The sequence below is a fragment of the Xenopus laevis genome, chromosome 2S, assembly GCF_017654675.1.
Source record: "Xenopus laevis strain J_2021 chromosome 2S, Xenopus_laevis_v10.1, whole genome shotgun sequence".
Taxonomy (NCBI): domain Eukaryota; kingdom Metazoa; phylum Chordata; class Amphibia; order Anura; family Pipidae; genus Xenopus; species Xenopus laevis.
The window spans coordinates 92821158-92838789 of record NC_054374.1 but is presented as its reverse complement, the minus strand read 5'-3'; the positions used below and the strand labels follow the sequence as shown (position 1 = coordinate 92838789).

Genomic DNA, 17632 nt, shown 5'->3' with positions numbered 1-17632 from the left:
ACCTTAAATCATCTTAAGGCGTCAGGTTGTGTGAAAGAGAGATTTTATGGTTTGCATGCACTTTAAGCCTTTTCTTTCCCTGCTAAAACCACACACTATCGCATACAATATTTATTGCAGGGCTGCTAGAGTTTAGGTAAGTAAAAGTTACAGGAAAAGACCACCCAACTATGAGGAAAGTTATCAAGTGAATGCACAAAATGCAGAAACAGCCAATAACATATGGATGTCCCGAATTCTTCTTAAAACTACCTTTATTTCATAATTCCTTTCTCTGATCAAAACACTATTGGGGAAATTAATTAGTTGATGCCACTGGAAAAAAATGTCAAAATTCTACATGAATGCAAAAAAACATCATAAATTCTAATCTATTAGATTTGCCCCAATATTCTTTCAGCTTCCCTCACAGGGATCAAAACCAGAAATACTCATTTACAAATACTTTAAGGGCCAGTAACACCACCAAGAGACTTTTATTTAAATTAAAAGGCTTTTTATCCAGCACGTGCAAATAAAAGATTTCTTGGAAACATCACTGTTTTATATGAGAGAGGTCATCCTGCAGGGTACCAGCAACTGGAACTTTGTATTGCCCAGTGACAGGAATGACCCATTTATTTCCATATAATAAAACTACTGGACCCCATAAAGCAGTCCTTACAGCTATGCAGAAACTTGTTTGTATTAACTATATTAAAGCTTCTGCAGCAGGGTTACAATTAAATATAATTAAAGGCATACAAACCCCTTTAACTTTTGGTGTTACTGTCCCCCATACCCTGCCTTGCATGAACACAGGAACTGGAACCTTAATGATAAGTGGTTTAAATGAGTTAATGGTATGTGTAGCCATATAAGTATAAAATGTGAATCAGAAGAAATAAAAATTCTCATGGATTCTCATGAATATCTGTTGCCTAATTTCCTCTTCACCTCCTGAGACCACTGATGCTGCAGTGTTTAGGAATGAGACATTTATTATTATTTGGGGGGGGGGGGCTTGCTATACTGGCTTTAAAGTAATGCTTTCAAAAGTTGCCAGAATTAAAAAATAAAATATTTATCTACAAAGTGAGAATCTCTTGACCACATATGATAGTTGCTGTGATTAGTAGAGTTTTATCAACTATATAGCTACACAGGTTATGTCTGTCCTTCTTATATGCAACTGTACAAAATGCCCAAACATATCCTGCTGCTTGGAACTTTCTCTTATCCAGTGTATCATCTTCTCTAGAAGCCATAACAACAGCCTCATAAAATACGTGCATTCTTTACAAATTACAGAAAATTAAGATTTTTTTTCCCTGAACATTTGCTAGAAACTTTTTATATAAAATAAACAGCGGATATAACTAATCAAATTAAGATGCCCCTGTATGGCAAACAATAACATTGATATTATTGGCAAACTTGTAATAGGCTTATATAAATTATAGGGACTTCAGGACTTGCACAAAGTCCAGAATAGCATTCCAGTTACAACCAGAGCTACCAGCCTCAGTCCAATAATTCATCTTAAATGAAAGACATAGATCAGCATTCATACAGCTCCTTATGTTATTGAAAACCTCCCTTTTGCTCTGATAGACTGGTGTTTCTCAAACTGCACACAGGAGTGTTATTATGCCTGATGTCTGTGTGCAAGAGCCGTGTATCACATTGATAGGAGTCCTCATGTTTTGCCATTCCACGGGGTTGAACATATAGCAAGGTGTGAAGCCACATTTTCCCCCAGGCTCTAAAAAGGCATACTCTGGGAAGTATTAAGCAGTCCAGACACTTGTTGATTTGTTTGGGTAGTTAATGGCAAAACTTATAGCTGCAATGCTGTTCAGTGCCTAAAGAAAAAAGAACCAAAAAAGAAATATAAGGATTAAAGGAATTGTTCAGGCATACTATTCCATTAAAAAAGTCTTAGTTTAAAGCAAGAGTTGAAACTGAACAATAAGAGAAAAATTAACCTCCTTGCTCACTTAAATCACCCCCTGCTGGCAAGAAGCAATAAGAGTAAAAACTGTGAACCCCATATTAAACAATCTTTTATCAAAATGTGGTCAATATTTTGGAACCAATTTGATTTTAGTTGCAAATCTTGAACTTTTGAATTGCTACAATTATTAATGTAATGTAATGGTTGATTCCGAAAGTTTCCTGTCCACAACAATCTAAGTACTTCTATATCATATTGAAAGACATTATTCTACTTGTTTAGCATTTAATATTTACTGAGTGTTGTAAGGTTTGGTTTAATTTGGTTTACTTACTTCAGATCTAGTAACAGTCTAGGTGACGAACCCAACAATGATTAGTCACCTTAACCTGTATAGACTTTTTGTATAGTCCAGCATTGGACTTCTGTTAAAATCTTTACTGTTTATGTAAAACACAATAAAAATCTTGAAAACAGAAAACTAACCCTATAGAATTCTGGAAACTATAGAATACCATGGAAACTACTGCTATCATAATTGTTGCTGATGCCATAGGTCAGGCCTGTCCAACCGGAAGATCTGAGGGCAAGATGTGGCCACCCAAGAGATTTTTATGACCCCTCACAGAATGTCAAATCTCTCTCTTTGCATATACACAGCGTAGAAAATCATAGACACCATTATAGTGTACATAAAGTTTTACTTCCTTTATTTCCCAGTTCCTGCAGAGACTTTAGCATCAAAACAGCTGCACAGCATTATTTAATATACTATGTGAAGAGATTAAGGTTGCTGAAAGTGGATATGCATCAAAGCAGGGGTCCCAACCGTTTATACCTGTGACCACATTCAAATGTAAAAAGAGTTGGGGAGCAAAACAAGCATGAAAAACGGTCATTAGGGTGTCAAATAAGGGCTGTGGGTGGCTATTTGGTAGACCCTATGTTGACTGGCAACATATAGGAGGCAGAACATAGTTTTTATGCAACCAGTACTTGCTTCCAAGTCAGGAATTAGAAAATAAGCACCTGATTTGAGGCCACTGGGAGCAATATCCAAGGGGCTGGTGAGCATCATGTTGCTCAAGAGCAACTGGTGGAGATTATTGCATTACAGATTGTCCTAAGTGACAACAGTTAGCATTTTTCTTTTAAATATTTCACAATTCATGAACCCTGCAATGAATTCCTAACCCACACTATTGATTTTCATTGGGTCATTGCATACATGCAGATAGTAAGCTCTACTATGTGCTCAAACATAAAGGTCTTATATAATGCTGCCAGTTGAACAGGTTGAGCTGTAAATCTTAAGGTAAGTGAGCCTGTGCTGTGGAAGAGAAAGGCTATAAAAATGAATACATAAATATTACCCTATACCTATACCTTTATACTCAACTTTAGAATAGAAGCTCTTGCCAACTGGCCCTTAATAATCGAGGAATGACATACTTGACATGACAAAAAAAGACCTAATACTTAATTTTACTCATTGCATTGTACTCGGATGAGCTACCGAATTTTAAACATAATCTTTGAATCAGTTATGCATTATATAAGTCATGAAAACAGCAATATCTTGATAAGTCTCTCTGTCAGGCAGCATGAGACACAGTTATTATACACATAGATACAGGGAAGTGATCAGAACACTTTCATCTCTCTTTTTCCATCTGCCTTGTGTCATAAAGCATTATACAGAGAGCTGTGATAAAATGAACCGTACATTCAGAGTGTTTCAGTAAGAGGCATGTTCCTAAAATAAGAAAGATGTCTTTATTAATAAACCTCACTCACTTAACTTGATGGAGATCTCTGGCTTCTCATTAAATATTAAAACAGACCAGTTTTCAGCAACCCATTTATCAAGGACATTTGCATTCTCTCTGAGCCAACCCTGAAACTGCAAAGACACATGCATACCTGTGCTGTGTAATGGCTAATTTCTTCCTCTGTGGTTAAAGCCAAAAGATACTCCTGCAGACATCCAGATTCCTGGAATTTAAACATTGAATTTAATAAATTACCACCTGAAGAGTAAAAAAGACAAAAAATGATTTCTCATAGGGGCTGTTACAAACAGATAACTTGTCCCCTTCAGACTGGCAGAACCAGCAACTTATTAGCCAGAACCTCTTAACAGGCTAGCTGACTCATAACTGACTGAAAAACCAGTCAACAAGCAGCACGTTGGTATACTGATGCAGTCCTCTTTAAAGGGGAACTATAGCGAAAATAATAAAAAAAAAAAGCTTCATCATACTGAAATAAGAAGTTTTCTAAATACAAAAAATTAAAAAGTTTCCGAAATAATTAAGTTTATCTTAACTATTCATCTCTCTGCATCTGTTTCTCTTCATTCTGTCTTCATGCAGGAGTTGGGTGTCAGATATTCATTGACAGTTAGACCCAATATATCCTATAGTGGGGCTCCTTTTGCCTCAAAGATGTATTAGAGCTCACTCTATTAAAATCAACAGACATCATGTCTCTCTACATGCAGAATTTGTTTAGCTTTGGTTAGATTTTGTTTGTACTGGAATCAGTTATTTGAGTGAGCTCTAATTCATCTGTTAGGAAAGAAGCCCAAAACTATATATATATTGGATCTGTCACTGAATATCTGACACCCAGCTGCTGAATGAAGACAGAATGAGAAACAGATGCTGAGAGAGGGATAGTGAAGCTAAACTTGATAATTTCAGAAACAATGCTGAATATTTAATTGATTGTATTTAGAAAGTTTCTTATTTCAGTATGCTGAAACTTATATTAAATTTTCATTTTCACAATAATTTCCCTTTAACATCTCCACAGACTCACTGAATGATTAGCTCAATTTGGTCAAGCATCAGGGTGGCCAAATCTAGTAAAGATATGCTTGTTTGCCAAACTTGCCATGAGCAAGGTGTATGTCCAGCTTTACATTATTTATTATTTGTAGGTCTAAACATGCAGTTTATAACCACTCGTCTGTAATGTTAAACAAACTGTGGGCAGCAAACTAGTCACTTTAATAGCTCACTTACATTGGCTAGATTCTCTGCTATGAAAAAAAGCTCAGTGAGTGCACGGTGCAAAGGAAGAAGGACTCCATTATTCCCTGTATCTTGATAAATCATTTTCTCCATGCCAGTGAAAAGAGGCCAGAGTGGCCTCAACAGTTTGAGATCACAGTCCCTAATAAAAGAAAGAAATAATAGAGTTATTGTCAGACCCCACCTATTAATTAACAATACTTGCCATATTCTACAAGACAATGAAGTTAGAATTATTTTAAAATAAAAGTAGATGGGGGAATCAATTAGTTTCTAACAAGTGCAGCCTACTACGAAAAAAAAGTGGATTCTTAAAACACCACACCAGAATGAATTTATTTAGATTGCAAGGCAATACCACATAAAATACCATATGTCTCATAACCTATAATATTAAGACACCGAACTGTATGTATATGTATTACACCAAACAGTATGTATATATGTAATAGCATATCTCTTTTGTACAAAATCCATATATAGACAAAAAAGTATACAGCACTGTATTTGACTTTGATTTTAGAATATATAGAGAGTACAATGATACCACATATTTATAGCATACATACCAAAAATATGTGGCTTTTAGAGACCTCAAAAATGTAAACAGTGCAACCCAAAGAATTAAAATCGGTAAACATATCTGTCTACTCCAAGTTACAAAAACCTGCAAACCTTTGCTAAAGTAAAGATGGTCATTAAAGGACTTTCTAAATGTGCATTTATACATATAATTTTACTTTGTCTTCACTATTTTTATACTACACTTTGGTTTGGGCAATCACTCTCTCTTAAAAGCTGCAAGTTAGCTGCAGGGGAGGATCTAGTCCTTAGACTGAAACCAAGGTTCAACAGACTTTTACTTCAACTAATGCTACTATGCAGAGAGGCACAGGATCCTTCCTACTATGACTTGAGGTAAACAAGTTAGGGACCACCGTGTGGGGTTTACCTTGACGTGGTATGGTGGCTTATCAACTTTATGATCATAATTTTGTAACTAAAAAACCCCTGTCTTTGTGAGCACATGCACTTGCATATATACTGAATTACTTAGACAGGGGCCCAGGGAATGTGCACTGACCAATTCGGCCATGTCGGTAGCACTTCCCTTATACTTAAATACATTTTTACTTAGCATTGAGGGTGCTCCCACAACCCCCCTTTGTATTTCATACAAGAGTGGCCTGTACGGTAGTCCGGCTGATCAGTACATATGGGCTGAATGGATGGATACTGTACCAGCAGCCAAACTTGTCCATGGACATCTCTGTATTGTGCCGTTCATTTGGACTGATCACCAAAATGACTAGAACAGCATGAAATGAAAAGCAGCCCCAGAACCATGGCTCCTCTTAAATTAAATTACTCAGCTCTAGTACAAGATCTGGAACTAGGAGCAGGCAGAAGAGACCATTGTTGCACAATGGTGGGGGGAGAGGGAGGGTGTCAGAATTACAGCCCCTTATTTAAAAACATAAAAACCCCACATGAATAACTGTGCTCCTGCTGTCCTGAATACATGTTGGTGAGCGCTGCTGGGTAGCAAAGGGGTTAGTGCTCAGTTATGGTGAGCCAATTGAAGAATGGAAAGGAGGGTGCTGAGCAGGTGCATGTGGTGCTTGGGTTGGGTGGAAATATACCGTAGTAGTTTTACCAGGGGGGAAATAAGACCTCCGATAGATAACATAAATCTATACAGATGATGTAGAAATAGAAGGTGGTGTATAGCAAGGGTATAAATTTCAATTCTCTTAATTTCGTATATACTCACTATTCGACTGGGAGGTCGAAAAAAAAAAATTCTAAAAAATTAGAATGGCTAATATTCGATTGAATGGTTCTGACCCGAAAATTTGATTCATATTTGATTCGTATTCTATTCGTAGCAAGGGGAATGGTATGACCAAGTAGTACAAATTTCAATTCTTTTAAATTCGAATATACTCACAATTTGACTGGGAGGTTATTTAAGAAAAAATTAGAATGGCTAATATTCGATCTAATGGTTCTAACCCAAAAATTTGATTCATATTTGATTTGTATTCGATTCGTACAAATCAAATTTTTCTCCCGAAAAAAAAACCTTGAATGTCAGGAAGGCTATTAACTAGGGATGCACCGAATCCACTATTTTGGATTTGGCCGAACCCCCGAATCCTTTGCGAAAGATTCGGCCAAATACCTAACCGAATCCTAATTTGCATATGCAAATTAGGAGTGGAAAGGGGAAAACATTTTTTACTTCCTTGTTTTGTGACAAAAAGTCACCCGATTTCCACCCGCCCCCAATTTGCATATGCAAATTAGGATTCGGCCAAATCCTGTTGAAAAAGGCCGAATCCCAAACCAAATCCTGGATTCGGTGCATCCCTACTGTTAAAATCTCCAAATGACTCAACTGACCTCTGCCATTGACTTGAACATGAACTCGGCAGGTTTTAGTTGGCGAATATTCAAATTAGGACTGTTTCTATGGTCGAGGTATGATAAATCTTCCATTCAAATTTACATTCGAATAGGGGAATTAAAATGTAAATGTGTGAATTTTGTAACTCTTAAATTCAAATTTACTATTCGACCCTTGATAAATCTGCCCCATAGCGTAATTATATCATACTCCTCCACCTTAATGGGTCTACTTAGAAATAAAGATAACCACCATAAAAGACAATATGACACGCACTGAAAATTTGCAATGCAACCCAGCATCCAGTTCTTTTCATTCCAAACACTATGTTGTCACTTTATTAAATCATTGGGTACCTTTCCTTCTCTACCAGTAGAACCAGATTTGAGCATTTATGCCTTTTGTGTCCCTACACAAAAGGCACAATCTGAATAATTTCAAAATTTCAAAATGCTTCCACAGGGAATAAGTTCACAGTATTGGTGGGGGGGTTATGGTCGCTGTCCACACCAATCAGCACCTTCACCAATGTCTTCACAGTCACTGATAAAGAATTTAGTAGTGATTGGCTGAAAGGCAATATTTTTAACTGAGCACCAGTTATGAAGAACATAATGAAACCTTTAAGGCTATCTATGAAACACAGAGAGAAATAAATTTGAGTCTGAATCATCTAGCCCTGACAGTAGTGGACACTAGCAAGTTATGGTAAAAACAAAAAAAAAAACCCCCAGATATTTTATGTTTGAAATGCACACAAACTAGAAAATGTCGTTCGAAAAGTAATTTGAGCTCAATGTACTATTTGCCTTCATATTTTATGTAACTTCCACATATCCTGATAAGAAAATTAATAACACAGCATACATTAAAAAAGCTTTTCTATTTAGAATGAAGGCATGGGCAAAGTTGTTATTAAGAACAGTCATGCAAATCACTGACTCATATAGCTTTTCCAAAAAAACTACTATCAATAGTAGGCTCTTAAAACACCTCTTGTTTAACCGATTCCTGATAAATATGAAGAGGATTCTGAGTTTTACAATGTGTCTGTTATTGTTTCTTTTAATTTCATAAAAATGACACCTGCAACACACTCTTCTTACCTTCCAGGGCTAAGCTTTAAAATCTTCAGCAGCAAGTGGATTGCTTTTAATCTTTGATGGCCAGTTTGCCGACATGCTACCCCAACTTGCCAGTCCCAGATCACAGAGAGAGGAAGATGCAGTACAACTCTCTGATCAGAAAGCATCTGCTTTAAAATTTCAAACCCTGAAGAACAAAAAATAATCATGAAATTAGTAATTTAAAACCTCTGTAATGGTATTAAGTAAAAAGATTACATTTCATTTGGCAAAGTTATTTCAATGCAAGTTTGCAAGTCAAAAAAAAAGTCATTTTTAGAGAATGAAAAACATTTAAAAGGTCACAACCCTTTTTTTCTATTCTGTTTAAACAGTATTGAGAATATGTAATTATTTCCTTTATTCTGCTTTTATGTATGATTAGCTCAGCTTGAAGTTTTAGCATTTCTGAAGCTGCCATTTTCTCATCATGGCTAAAGATCATGCAAGTCCTGTTACCTTACCGCTACTACATGTAATGACCCGAATGAATGAAAATCTTCATAGACAGTCTGATAGTAGATGATATTTAAAGGAAAACTATACCGCAAAATTAATACATAAGCAACAGATAATTTATATCATAAAAAGTGGCATATTAAAAGAATATTATCAAACTAGTCTATATATTTGAGTAAATATTGCCCTTTTACATCTCTTGCCTTGAACCACCATTTTGTGATGGTCTGTGTGTTGCCTCAGAGATCACCTGACCAGAAATACTACAACTCTAACTGTAACAGGAAGAAGTGTGGAAGCAAAAGACAGAACTCTGTCTGTTAATTGGCTCATGTGACCTAACAAGTATGGTTTGTGTGCACAGTGAATCTTACGATCCCAGGGGGCGGCACTTATTTTTTAAAATGGCAATTTTCTATTTATGATTACCCAATGGCACATACTACTAGAAAAGTATATTATTATGAAAATGGTTTATTTACATGAATCAGGCTTTTACATATGAGCTGTTTTATGCAATATCTTTTTATAGAGACATACATTGTATGGGGGGTATAGTTTTCTTTAAGGAAAACAAAATGACGATGGAGATGACGATGGAGAAAATAGTTCATATGTGGTTTTGAAGAAGTGCCTTAGTCCCTTTTGAAGATTTTAATTATAAATACATCTAAGAAAACTAAGGCAAAACTCCATCTTGAATGTAATTAAACATAATTAGGTATACCTGTTTTATGAAGACTGCAAATTCTCTATAAGAAACAAATGTCTACACAATGCGATAAGTTATTTGGATTCTACAAATCCATAAATGCACATATAATTAAATTCCATATTCTTTAGTCATGGATGAACTGTAGTTGGAAACCACGGCAATAGATAACAAAATATTTACCTGTCTGAAATCGACCACGGTGTCCTGCAGCCACAGTGAATTTATAACCCCATTCAGTACAACTCATGTCAGATGTAAATCGATAATACAGTGTGTCTCCTATTTAACACAATACAAAATAGGTCAGTCTACCATAATATATACAATTATCCATTAGTCCATTACAATTCACGGCCACTTAATGGGAAGAGAACTTCTACTACATGGAATGTGGCGAAGTATGCAGAGTCTTATAAGCTCTATATTATGACTGAAAGCATCAACATTTCCGGTCTATACAAGGTTAGAACAACTGGTTCTGGTTCTGTTTCCTTCAGCAATTAAAAGAAAGGTTGTTTTAAGAAATCATGCTTATTTTGTGGGACCTAATAGCTTTAGCCAGATGCACTTTTATTTTTTCCATAATGTAAAGCCTCCATCATTGTTTTTTTTTTTCTTTAAAAGCAACTTTTTTAACACTAATGAAAATTCAACATGCTTAATTAATGTATACTGAAAATGTGCCTAACATAAAATTTTCTTTTATCACACACAGGAAACCCGCACATGATGCAAAGTAGTTTAAATTTATATAACTATACATTGACCCTAGAATCTACAGGAATTAAAATAATATTCTGCTTACACCATAGATGCTATGGTTCTGTGTTCGATTATGATATTTTACTCACCTAGTATTTAAGGGAAAACACATCCTTCAAAGATCTAATGACGCTGGTATGTAAATTGTTAACTTAGAGTAAATATCTTTTACATATGCTTTGTTTTGTATGACAAATACCTAATTATATAACAATTTTAAATTGTTAATCCTTTTTGTTTTTTATTATCAGCTGTGTGGTCCTATTAGGGTTCACACACACAGCCACAAAATTTCATGCTGCAAAGCAAACAAAAATGTGCAATTATAAGTGCATTAACTAAAATTCAAATGTTTATTCAAGGGTTTACAAAAAGTTACATTTTAGACAGCATGCACAATTGTTACAGTAGTTTGACACACATGGGATGATTTAATAATATCCAAATTGGGAAATCCTAAAAGATAACCAGCAATTGGAATTTTAGCACATTTACAAAGCATTTTCCTTATTCAGAAAAGTATTCATGAACTGACACATTTATGCATTGCAATGCATGAGAACATAAAAGACTGCTGTGAACGTCCTTCTGCTCTGAGTGACAGATATCAGCAACAGTACTAAACTCTAACACCCCTCTGAACTGGTAATACCCAACAAAAACCGCAAGTGGAGATTAAATATTCGGAAAACAAATAAACAGAGTGAAAAATAAAATGATTAAATCTCAAATGCAGAATATTTAACTCAGTAGAAAAAAGATTTCCAATTAAATAATGGGATCTATGGGATTCATTTATATGCTTTTGTGGCATTGCCACGAGTTTTGCATTCCTGAAATAAACACAGACAAAAAAAAGCCTGTTGTTAGAGGTCAATCAATGTTAAAAAAAAAGAAAAGAAAACACCCCCCCAGTAATGAACTCTATGGGAGATGTAATTTCTGTAATTTAGAGCTTTCTGGATATTGTGTTAAATTGATCCCATGCATGTACCCATAAAAAGATGCTGCAACAAGATCAGCAAAATAGATAGTGTCATACCTGGAAGTTCAAAATCTATCCATTTCTTCGGAGGTCCACTGAATCTATGCTGGTCTTGTTTTAAGTCTGATGAAGTGGAGATGACCAACTCATCACAGCCCTCCTCTGTGTTACACAGTGGGTCAAACTTGATAGAGAGATAAATTGCCCCAGGAATATGAACTTTGTCCTGTAAAAACAAATACATCATAATTAAAAAGAACATGAATATATTGATCTGAAACTCAAATTCAGACATTGGCACTTAACCCAAAGTGAATGAAAGAACAGAATGCCGTGCTAATTACACACTGATATTACCAGTATAAAGATCACAAAGATTGGTTGAAGATGAATGATACCAGTGTTGCAATACACAGTAACGAGTGAATTTTTTTTTTGTTGTGTTTTGTTGGTGTGACTGCTATATATCATGGATGGTTTATGGCAAACTGTGGCCCATCTGACTGAACAGCTCTTTAAAAAAAACTAATACTAATTTTTGTAATACTGTAGAAAGGCAAATATAAGGTAAAGAAAAATTAAATGAAAAATGCAGTCTGAAATCCATACGCTCATGAGTTTCGCTAAAATGTACAAAAAAAAAGCATTAGGATATCCCAACACATAATGAATAGCAAAAACAGTTATAAATTCAAAAGCTGTATCAAGGCATCAAGAATTAAAGCCCTTCCTATTTAGTAATCTAGGCTTGGAATATTCCATTAATTTTAAAAAGTTGTTACCTCAAAAATAGTGTTGTTGTTGTAAGGATGCTTGGATTCTCTCACTTGAATGGCTGTCCCAGGCTCTTCCATGAACTGGCAAGCTGTAAGTGCTACCGTTTCCAACATACTTCCACTACAGCCACCAAGAACTTTCTGTAAGATCTGCAAAGATGAGAGTACTAAGTTAATTTGGAAGTGAATACATAATTCTATGAAATCACAATATTTTCAGCATAGGCCAGCATATTTGGATCAGAGAGGACATAATATCTGCTTCTTTTAAAGGAATAGTTCAGTATAAAAATAAAACTGGGTACATAGATAGGCTGTGCAAAATAAAAAAATGTTTTCAGTATAGTTAGTTAGCCAATCATGTAATGTATAAAGGCTGGAGTGATTGGATGTCTAACTTAATAGCCAGAACACTACTTCCTGCTTTGCAGCTCTCTTGCTTCCACCGATTGGTTACCAGGCAGTTACCAATCAGAGACTTGTGTGTATAGAAGCACCAAACTAGGATATGAAAATAAAGATATTTAACTCAAAGCAGGAGAAGAATTAGAACAACATTAATCAATTTGGTTAATACTAAATTCAGAGCTATGTGTGTTGGGGCAGAGTTGTCAATTGCTTTCAATGCTAGGGTCAGTAGTTTGAATGCTATCCTAAATGGTAGTGAAACCAGTGCACTAACTGGCAGGGAGTGGAATGAAATAGGAAAAGCAGTTTGTGGGTGTTTTTGAGTGACAGACTTCAATTACCGAATGGGTATGGTAAATGAAGAAGGCAGAATCCAAGAGAGCCTCAAGGCAAGTTTGCAAAAATCTAAAAACCCTTCATTGCCAGTGGCACTCAAAATGATGATATTCAATAGATTTCAGTGTTAAAACACAGCACATACAGTTATACACCACTACTCACAGCCTGGGTGATCTAGTAAAATATGACATTCAGAAATCAGATAATATTTACTTTTTAAAACAGAAGCCTCTTTTTCATTTACATTAACAGGGATGTGAACCAGATTACCTTCTCCCAGAGTTGCTTTTCTTCAAGATGCATAAGCATATTTAAAATGTACGTAATGTGAGCAGGTCCACTAAGCTCCATGATTTCCTCATTCAATGTAATTCCATAAGGCCATTCAGCTAGTAGGGATGCCAAAACATGGCGTGCATAAAGAACAGCTGTGGCTTCATTAACATGGTACAAATAGTCACGCACAGCAATTTTACTTCGAGAGTCCAGCTCCTTGCGGAGAAGGACAGAGCTTTTGGCACGGCGTTGTTTGCCAAAACTATGCTGAAGGTCACTCTCACTGGTTACAATAAGCTTCTGGCTCACTGGGTTGGACTCCTCTGTTGCTTTTTCACATTGCACAGGCTTTAGCTGAAAGATATATAGTTAGAAGTTTCAAAAGAATCTCTTTCACTTTAAACTGTGTAGGTGTATCTAATAACAGGTGTGGGATGCAAATTTTTTTTTCTATTACTTTCTCAAGCACATACATTTAATGAAGAGATTAAGCTATTTAGATTAAATAGCTCACATTTCTTCCTCATAATTTGAAATAAATGTAAGATTCAGATGAAGAAATACAGAACATTTTTATAACATTTCTAAAGTTAAATAACAAAATACATGGGAACACGGACACACTTTTGAGTTTATTTAAATTCCAGTACAAGAGGATCTTAAAGATGCCAGTGCATGCTCAGAAAGAAGATTAGCAGAGAACCACTCCAAATGTTATGCCTCTGGTAGCCTGAACTGTGCACAGACAGTAAGAAAACAATCATATTCTCTCATCTTAGATTCAGTGGTTACCTGTTACATATAAAATGCATGGAATATACACAAAGGAGCCTTGAATGGGGACAGGCAACCTTTGGCACTGCAGACATTTGGCTACTACTCACAGCACTCTCCTACTACTCACAGCACTCTCGCTCTCTCTGCAGGTGGTAGCTACTAGCATTTGTGGATTAACTATAGCATCAAAGTTTGCCTATTTCTAGCCTAGACATCTTTATTTTCTTCTTCTTTTGGATAGATTAAATTGTTTAACATTAGATAGCTTTAAGAAGGGGTTGGATGGCTTTTAAGCAAGGGAGGTAATACAGGTTTATGGAAGATAGCTCATAGTACAAGTTTATCCAGGGACTGGTCCAATTGCCATCTTGGAGTCGGAAAGGAATTTTTCCCCCTCTGAGTCAAACTGGGAAGGCTTCAAATGTGGTTTTTTGCCTTCCTCTAGATTAACTAGCAGCTAGGCAGGTTATATATAGACGTAAAGGTTGAACTTGATGGGCGTGTGTCTTTTTTCAACCTTACTATGTTACTATGTATTGTATAAAATAAGTTTTATATATGACAAGTTCAGAACACACGTTCAGGCAAGATTACATCCCAATATATCAGAAAACTATACTAGCAGAGAAATGTATACCTTGCAGGGCTGGATAATCATATCTGTGTCAACTGCCTTCAGAGATTGTTCTTCTGATTTTCCTGGCTTACAGGTTTGCCATTTTTGTGCCATCTTCTTCACGTTCTCATCTATTGCACCTGTTTTTTCATCAAATCTTTAAGTAGAAATGAAAATTAGAAACCTCAGTACATGTATTCTTCTTAACATTCTCTTGAGATTACAACTCTTTTTAAGCTCAGTAAAAATATTTTGATATATGTGATATATTTGTTGTGATCTCCAGGAACAGTCACACCAAACAATGAACATGGCTTAAAGTGGTTAAAATATAATGTACTGTTGCTCTGCACTTGCAGTTTGCGTCAAAAACACTGCTTTTTTTTGTGTAGATAAACAAACTGCTGTGTAGCAATGGAGGCAAATGGAATAGGTCTAAATAGCACATGTTACATTGCAGATAACAGATAAGCTCTGTCAAATATGATATATAGTATTCAAAATAATGTATATTCTATGTAACCTGAGCCTTTCAGTTACATAGTTACATAGTTAAATCGGGTTCAAGTTCAACCCCTCCAAATGAAACCACACACACAATCCTCTTTATCCTCTTTAATCCTCTTTATGGGTAAAAAAGGTCTCCTGCTATTTGTCTATAATGTCCTCTAATGTACTTGTAAAGTGTAATCATGTCCCCTCTCAAGCGTATTTTTTCTACCGTCATAATTTAAATCTTCCATCCCCCTAACAGTTTAGTTGCACGTCTCTGCACTCTCTCCAGCTCATTTATATCCCTCTTAAGGACTGAAGCCGAAAACTGCACTGCATACTCCAGATGAGGCCTCACCAGGGACCTATAAAGAGGCATAATTATGTTTTCATCCCTTGAGTTTCTGCCCTTTTTTATGCAAGACAGAACTTAATTTGCTTTAGTAGCCACAGAATGACACTGCCCTGGAATTAGAAAACTTGTTATCTACAAGAACCCCTAGATCCTTCTCAATTAAGGAAATTCCCAACACACTGCCATTTAGTTTATAACTTGCATTTATATTATTTTTGCCGAAGTGCATAACCTTGCATTTATCAACATTGAACATCATTTTTCCAGTTTGCTGTCCAATTTTCCAATTTAGTCAAATCACTCTGCAAAGTGGCAAGTTCCTACATGGAAACTAGTTCTGCACATTCCTTAATTTGACCAGTAACCACCTGTGCGGCACTGTATCAAATGCTTTAGCAAAGTCTAAATGAAATCACATCCACTGCCATACCAGAATCTAGGTCCCTGCTCACCTTCTCATAAAAAGAAATTAAATTAGTCTCGCAAGATCTATTACACATAAAACCATGCTGACACAAACTCATAGTATTCTTATTTGCAATGAAGTCAAGTATCTTATCCCTTAAAACCCCTTTGAAAAGCTTTCCTACCACTGATGTCAGACTAACGGGCCTATAGTTTTCAGGCTGAGAACAGGATCCCTTTTTGAATAGCGGCACCACATTAGCAATTAACCAGTATCTCAACACCATGCCACACCTCCATGAATCCTGAAAAAAAAAACTAAGCTTGCTAAGTGCCCTGGGATGAAAACGTATAAGTTCTTGGACCTTTAATTATCTTAACATGCTCTAGTTGTTTTTGAATTTACTTGTGTGTGAACTATGCATCATTAGTTGTATTACTAGAATTGAAACTATTAAGAAGAAACCTTCTTCTTTGCTCCTTTGAACAACTGCCCCACAGCTTATTTATATATACTAAAACTTGTCATGTTTTGGTTTTACTGTTCCTTTACTAATATAACTGAAGGAAGATAGTTGCTTCTAAAATTACAGCATGCATGTTAGATTGTATAGCAAGGTGAAAAAATAAAAAACAGGGAATATATCATATCATTTTATAACACCAAAACTTTTTTCATACCTTTTATGAACTTCTTGGAGAAGAGATTCTGTACTTTTCATCTCCATTTCATATATTGCCCGAAGGATATGCAAAGGAGCATTGAGGGCATCTTGAATTACCTGAAACAAAGGGCAAAACCAGTCTTTTATTGAGATCTGTTTAGCACCTACCAAGGCTAGCTAGCATGTAGACTTCAGTTAATAGAGAATCCCATGAATAAGAGTTATTAGCTTAAAGTATATGTGCTGTTTTGTAATGGTTGTAATTGTTTTTCCCATAAATCAGTAATGCTAGGCAACTTATTTATGCCCCCCCACAAGGCATCTTTGACACTTTGTATTTCTGCCATGTCATCCCACTGTTTACTAGCGTATGCCTTTTTATCCCATAGTTGATGTATTTTAGGGATAGAAAAAAACCAACAGTCACATTAAATAAGCAATTGTGCAAAAATTGACCATTTGAAGTAATTGAATAATGCACAAATGTTATTATGATTAAATAATATCCCACACTAGAAGTTCATTACCTGGAAACATATTTTGGTAGCTTCATCCAGACCTTCCAAAGGATCAGATTTGGCCTGATCCAAACTGATAATGCTATCATCAGATGGATACAAATCATGAACCTGGTCTTGCTTCTCTGACCCAGAGTCATCTTTTTCAGACACAGTGCTCATCTCTTTCTTTGAGGAATACAGCATAATAGATAAGACCTGCACAAGGCAAAACATATATATAAAGCCAAACTTTAATTTTAACCTTAAAAGAGTCATATCAAGGAGTCTCCAGAATCATGAAACTGTATAGTACAAGGATCTTCACTTTCTACAATTATTGAATCGTACGGAGATGGATGCCTTTATACCATCAGCTTTGTAAAAGGAGAATGAAAATCTGTATTTCAAAAACGTACAGCCCCTCTACTCAAAACTGCATTTAGTGATGAGTGGATCTGTCCCGTTTCACCTTGCTAAAAGATTCACAAAACTACAAGTAAATTTGGCAAACGGCAAAAAAATTGCTAAACACGTTAAAGGGGTTGTTCCCCTTCCAATATTTTTTTTCAGTTCAGTTGCTTTCAGATAGTTCAT

At 35.7% G+C, this 17632-nt stretch overlaps 1 protein-coding gene across 1 annotated transcript in view; it reads right to left on the bottom strand.

Annotated features, from left to right (window-relative positions):
* Positions 1-236: 236 nt before the first annotated feature.
* The window catches only part of zzef1.S (zinc finger, ZZ-type with EF-hand domain 1 S homeolog), a 93178-nt gene continuing 75782 nt past the window's right edge, over positions 237-17632 (bottom strand). Inside the window, exons 45-55 of the mRNA XM_018249696.2 lie at positions 17066-17254; positions 16555-16655; positions 14643-14778; positions 13223-13582; positions 12212-12355; positions 11487-11655; positions 9863-9961; positions 8491-8656; positions 4966-5116; positions 3860-3931; positions 237-1844 (exon numbers count right to left, since the gene is read on the bottom strand). Coding sequence (XP_018105185.1) covers positions 1770-1844; positions 3860-3931; positions 4966-5116; positions 8491-8656; positions 9863-9961; positions 11487-11655; positions 12212-12355; positions 13223-13582; positions 14643-14778; positions 16555-16655; positions 17066-17254 — 1662 coding nt within the window. The 3' untranslated portion in view covers positions 237-1769. The remainder of the gene's footprint in view (positions 1845-3859; positions 3932-4965; positions 5117-8490; positions 8657-9862; positions 9962-11486; positions 11656-12211; positions 12356-13222; positions 13583-14642; positions 14779-16554; positions 16656-17065; positions 17255-17632) is intronic.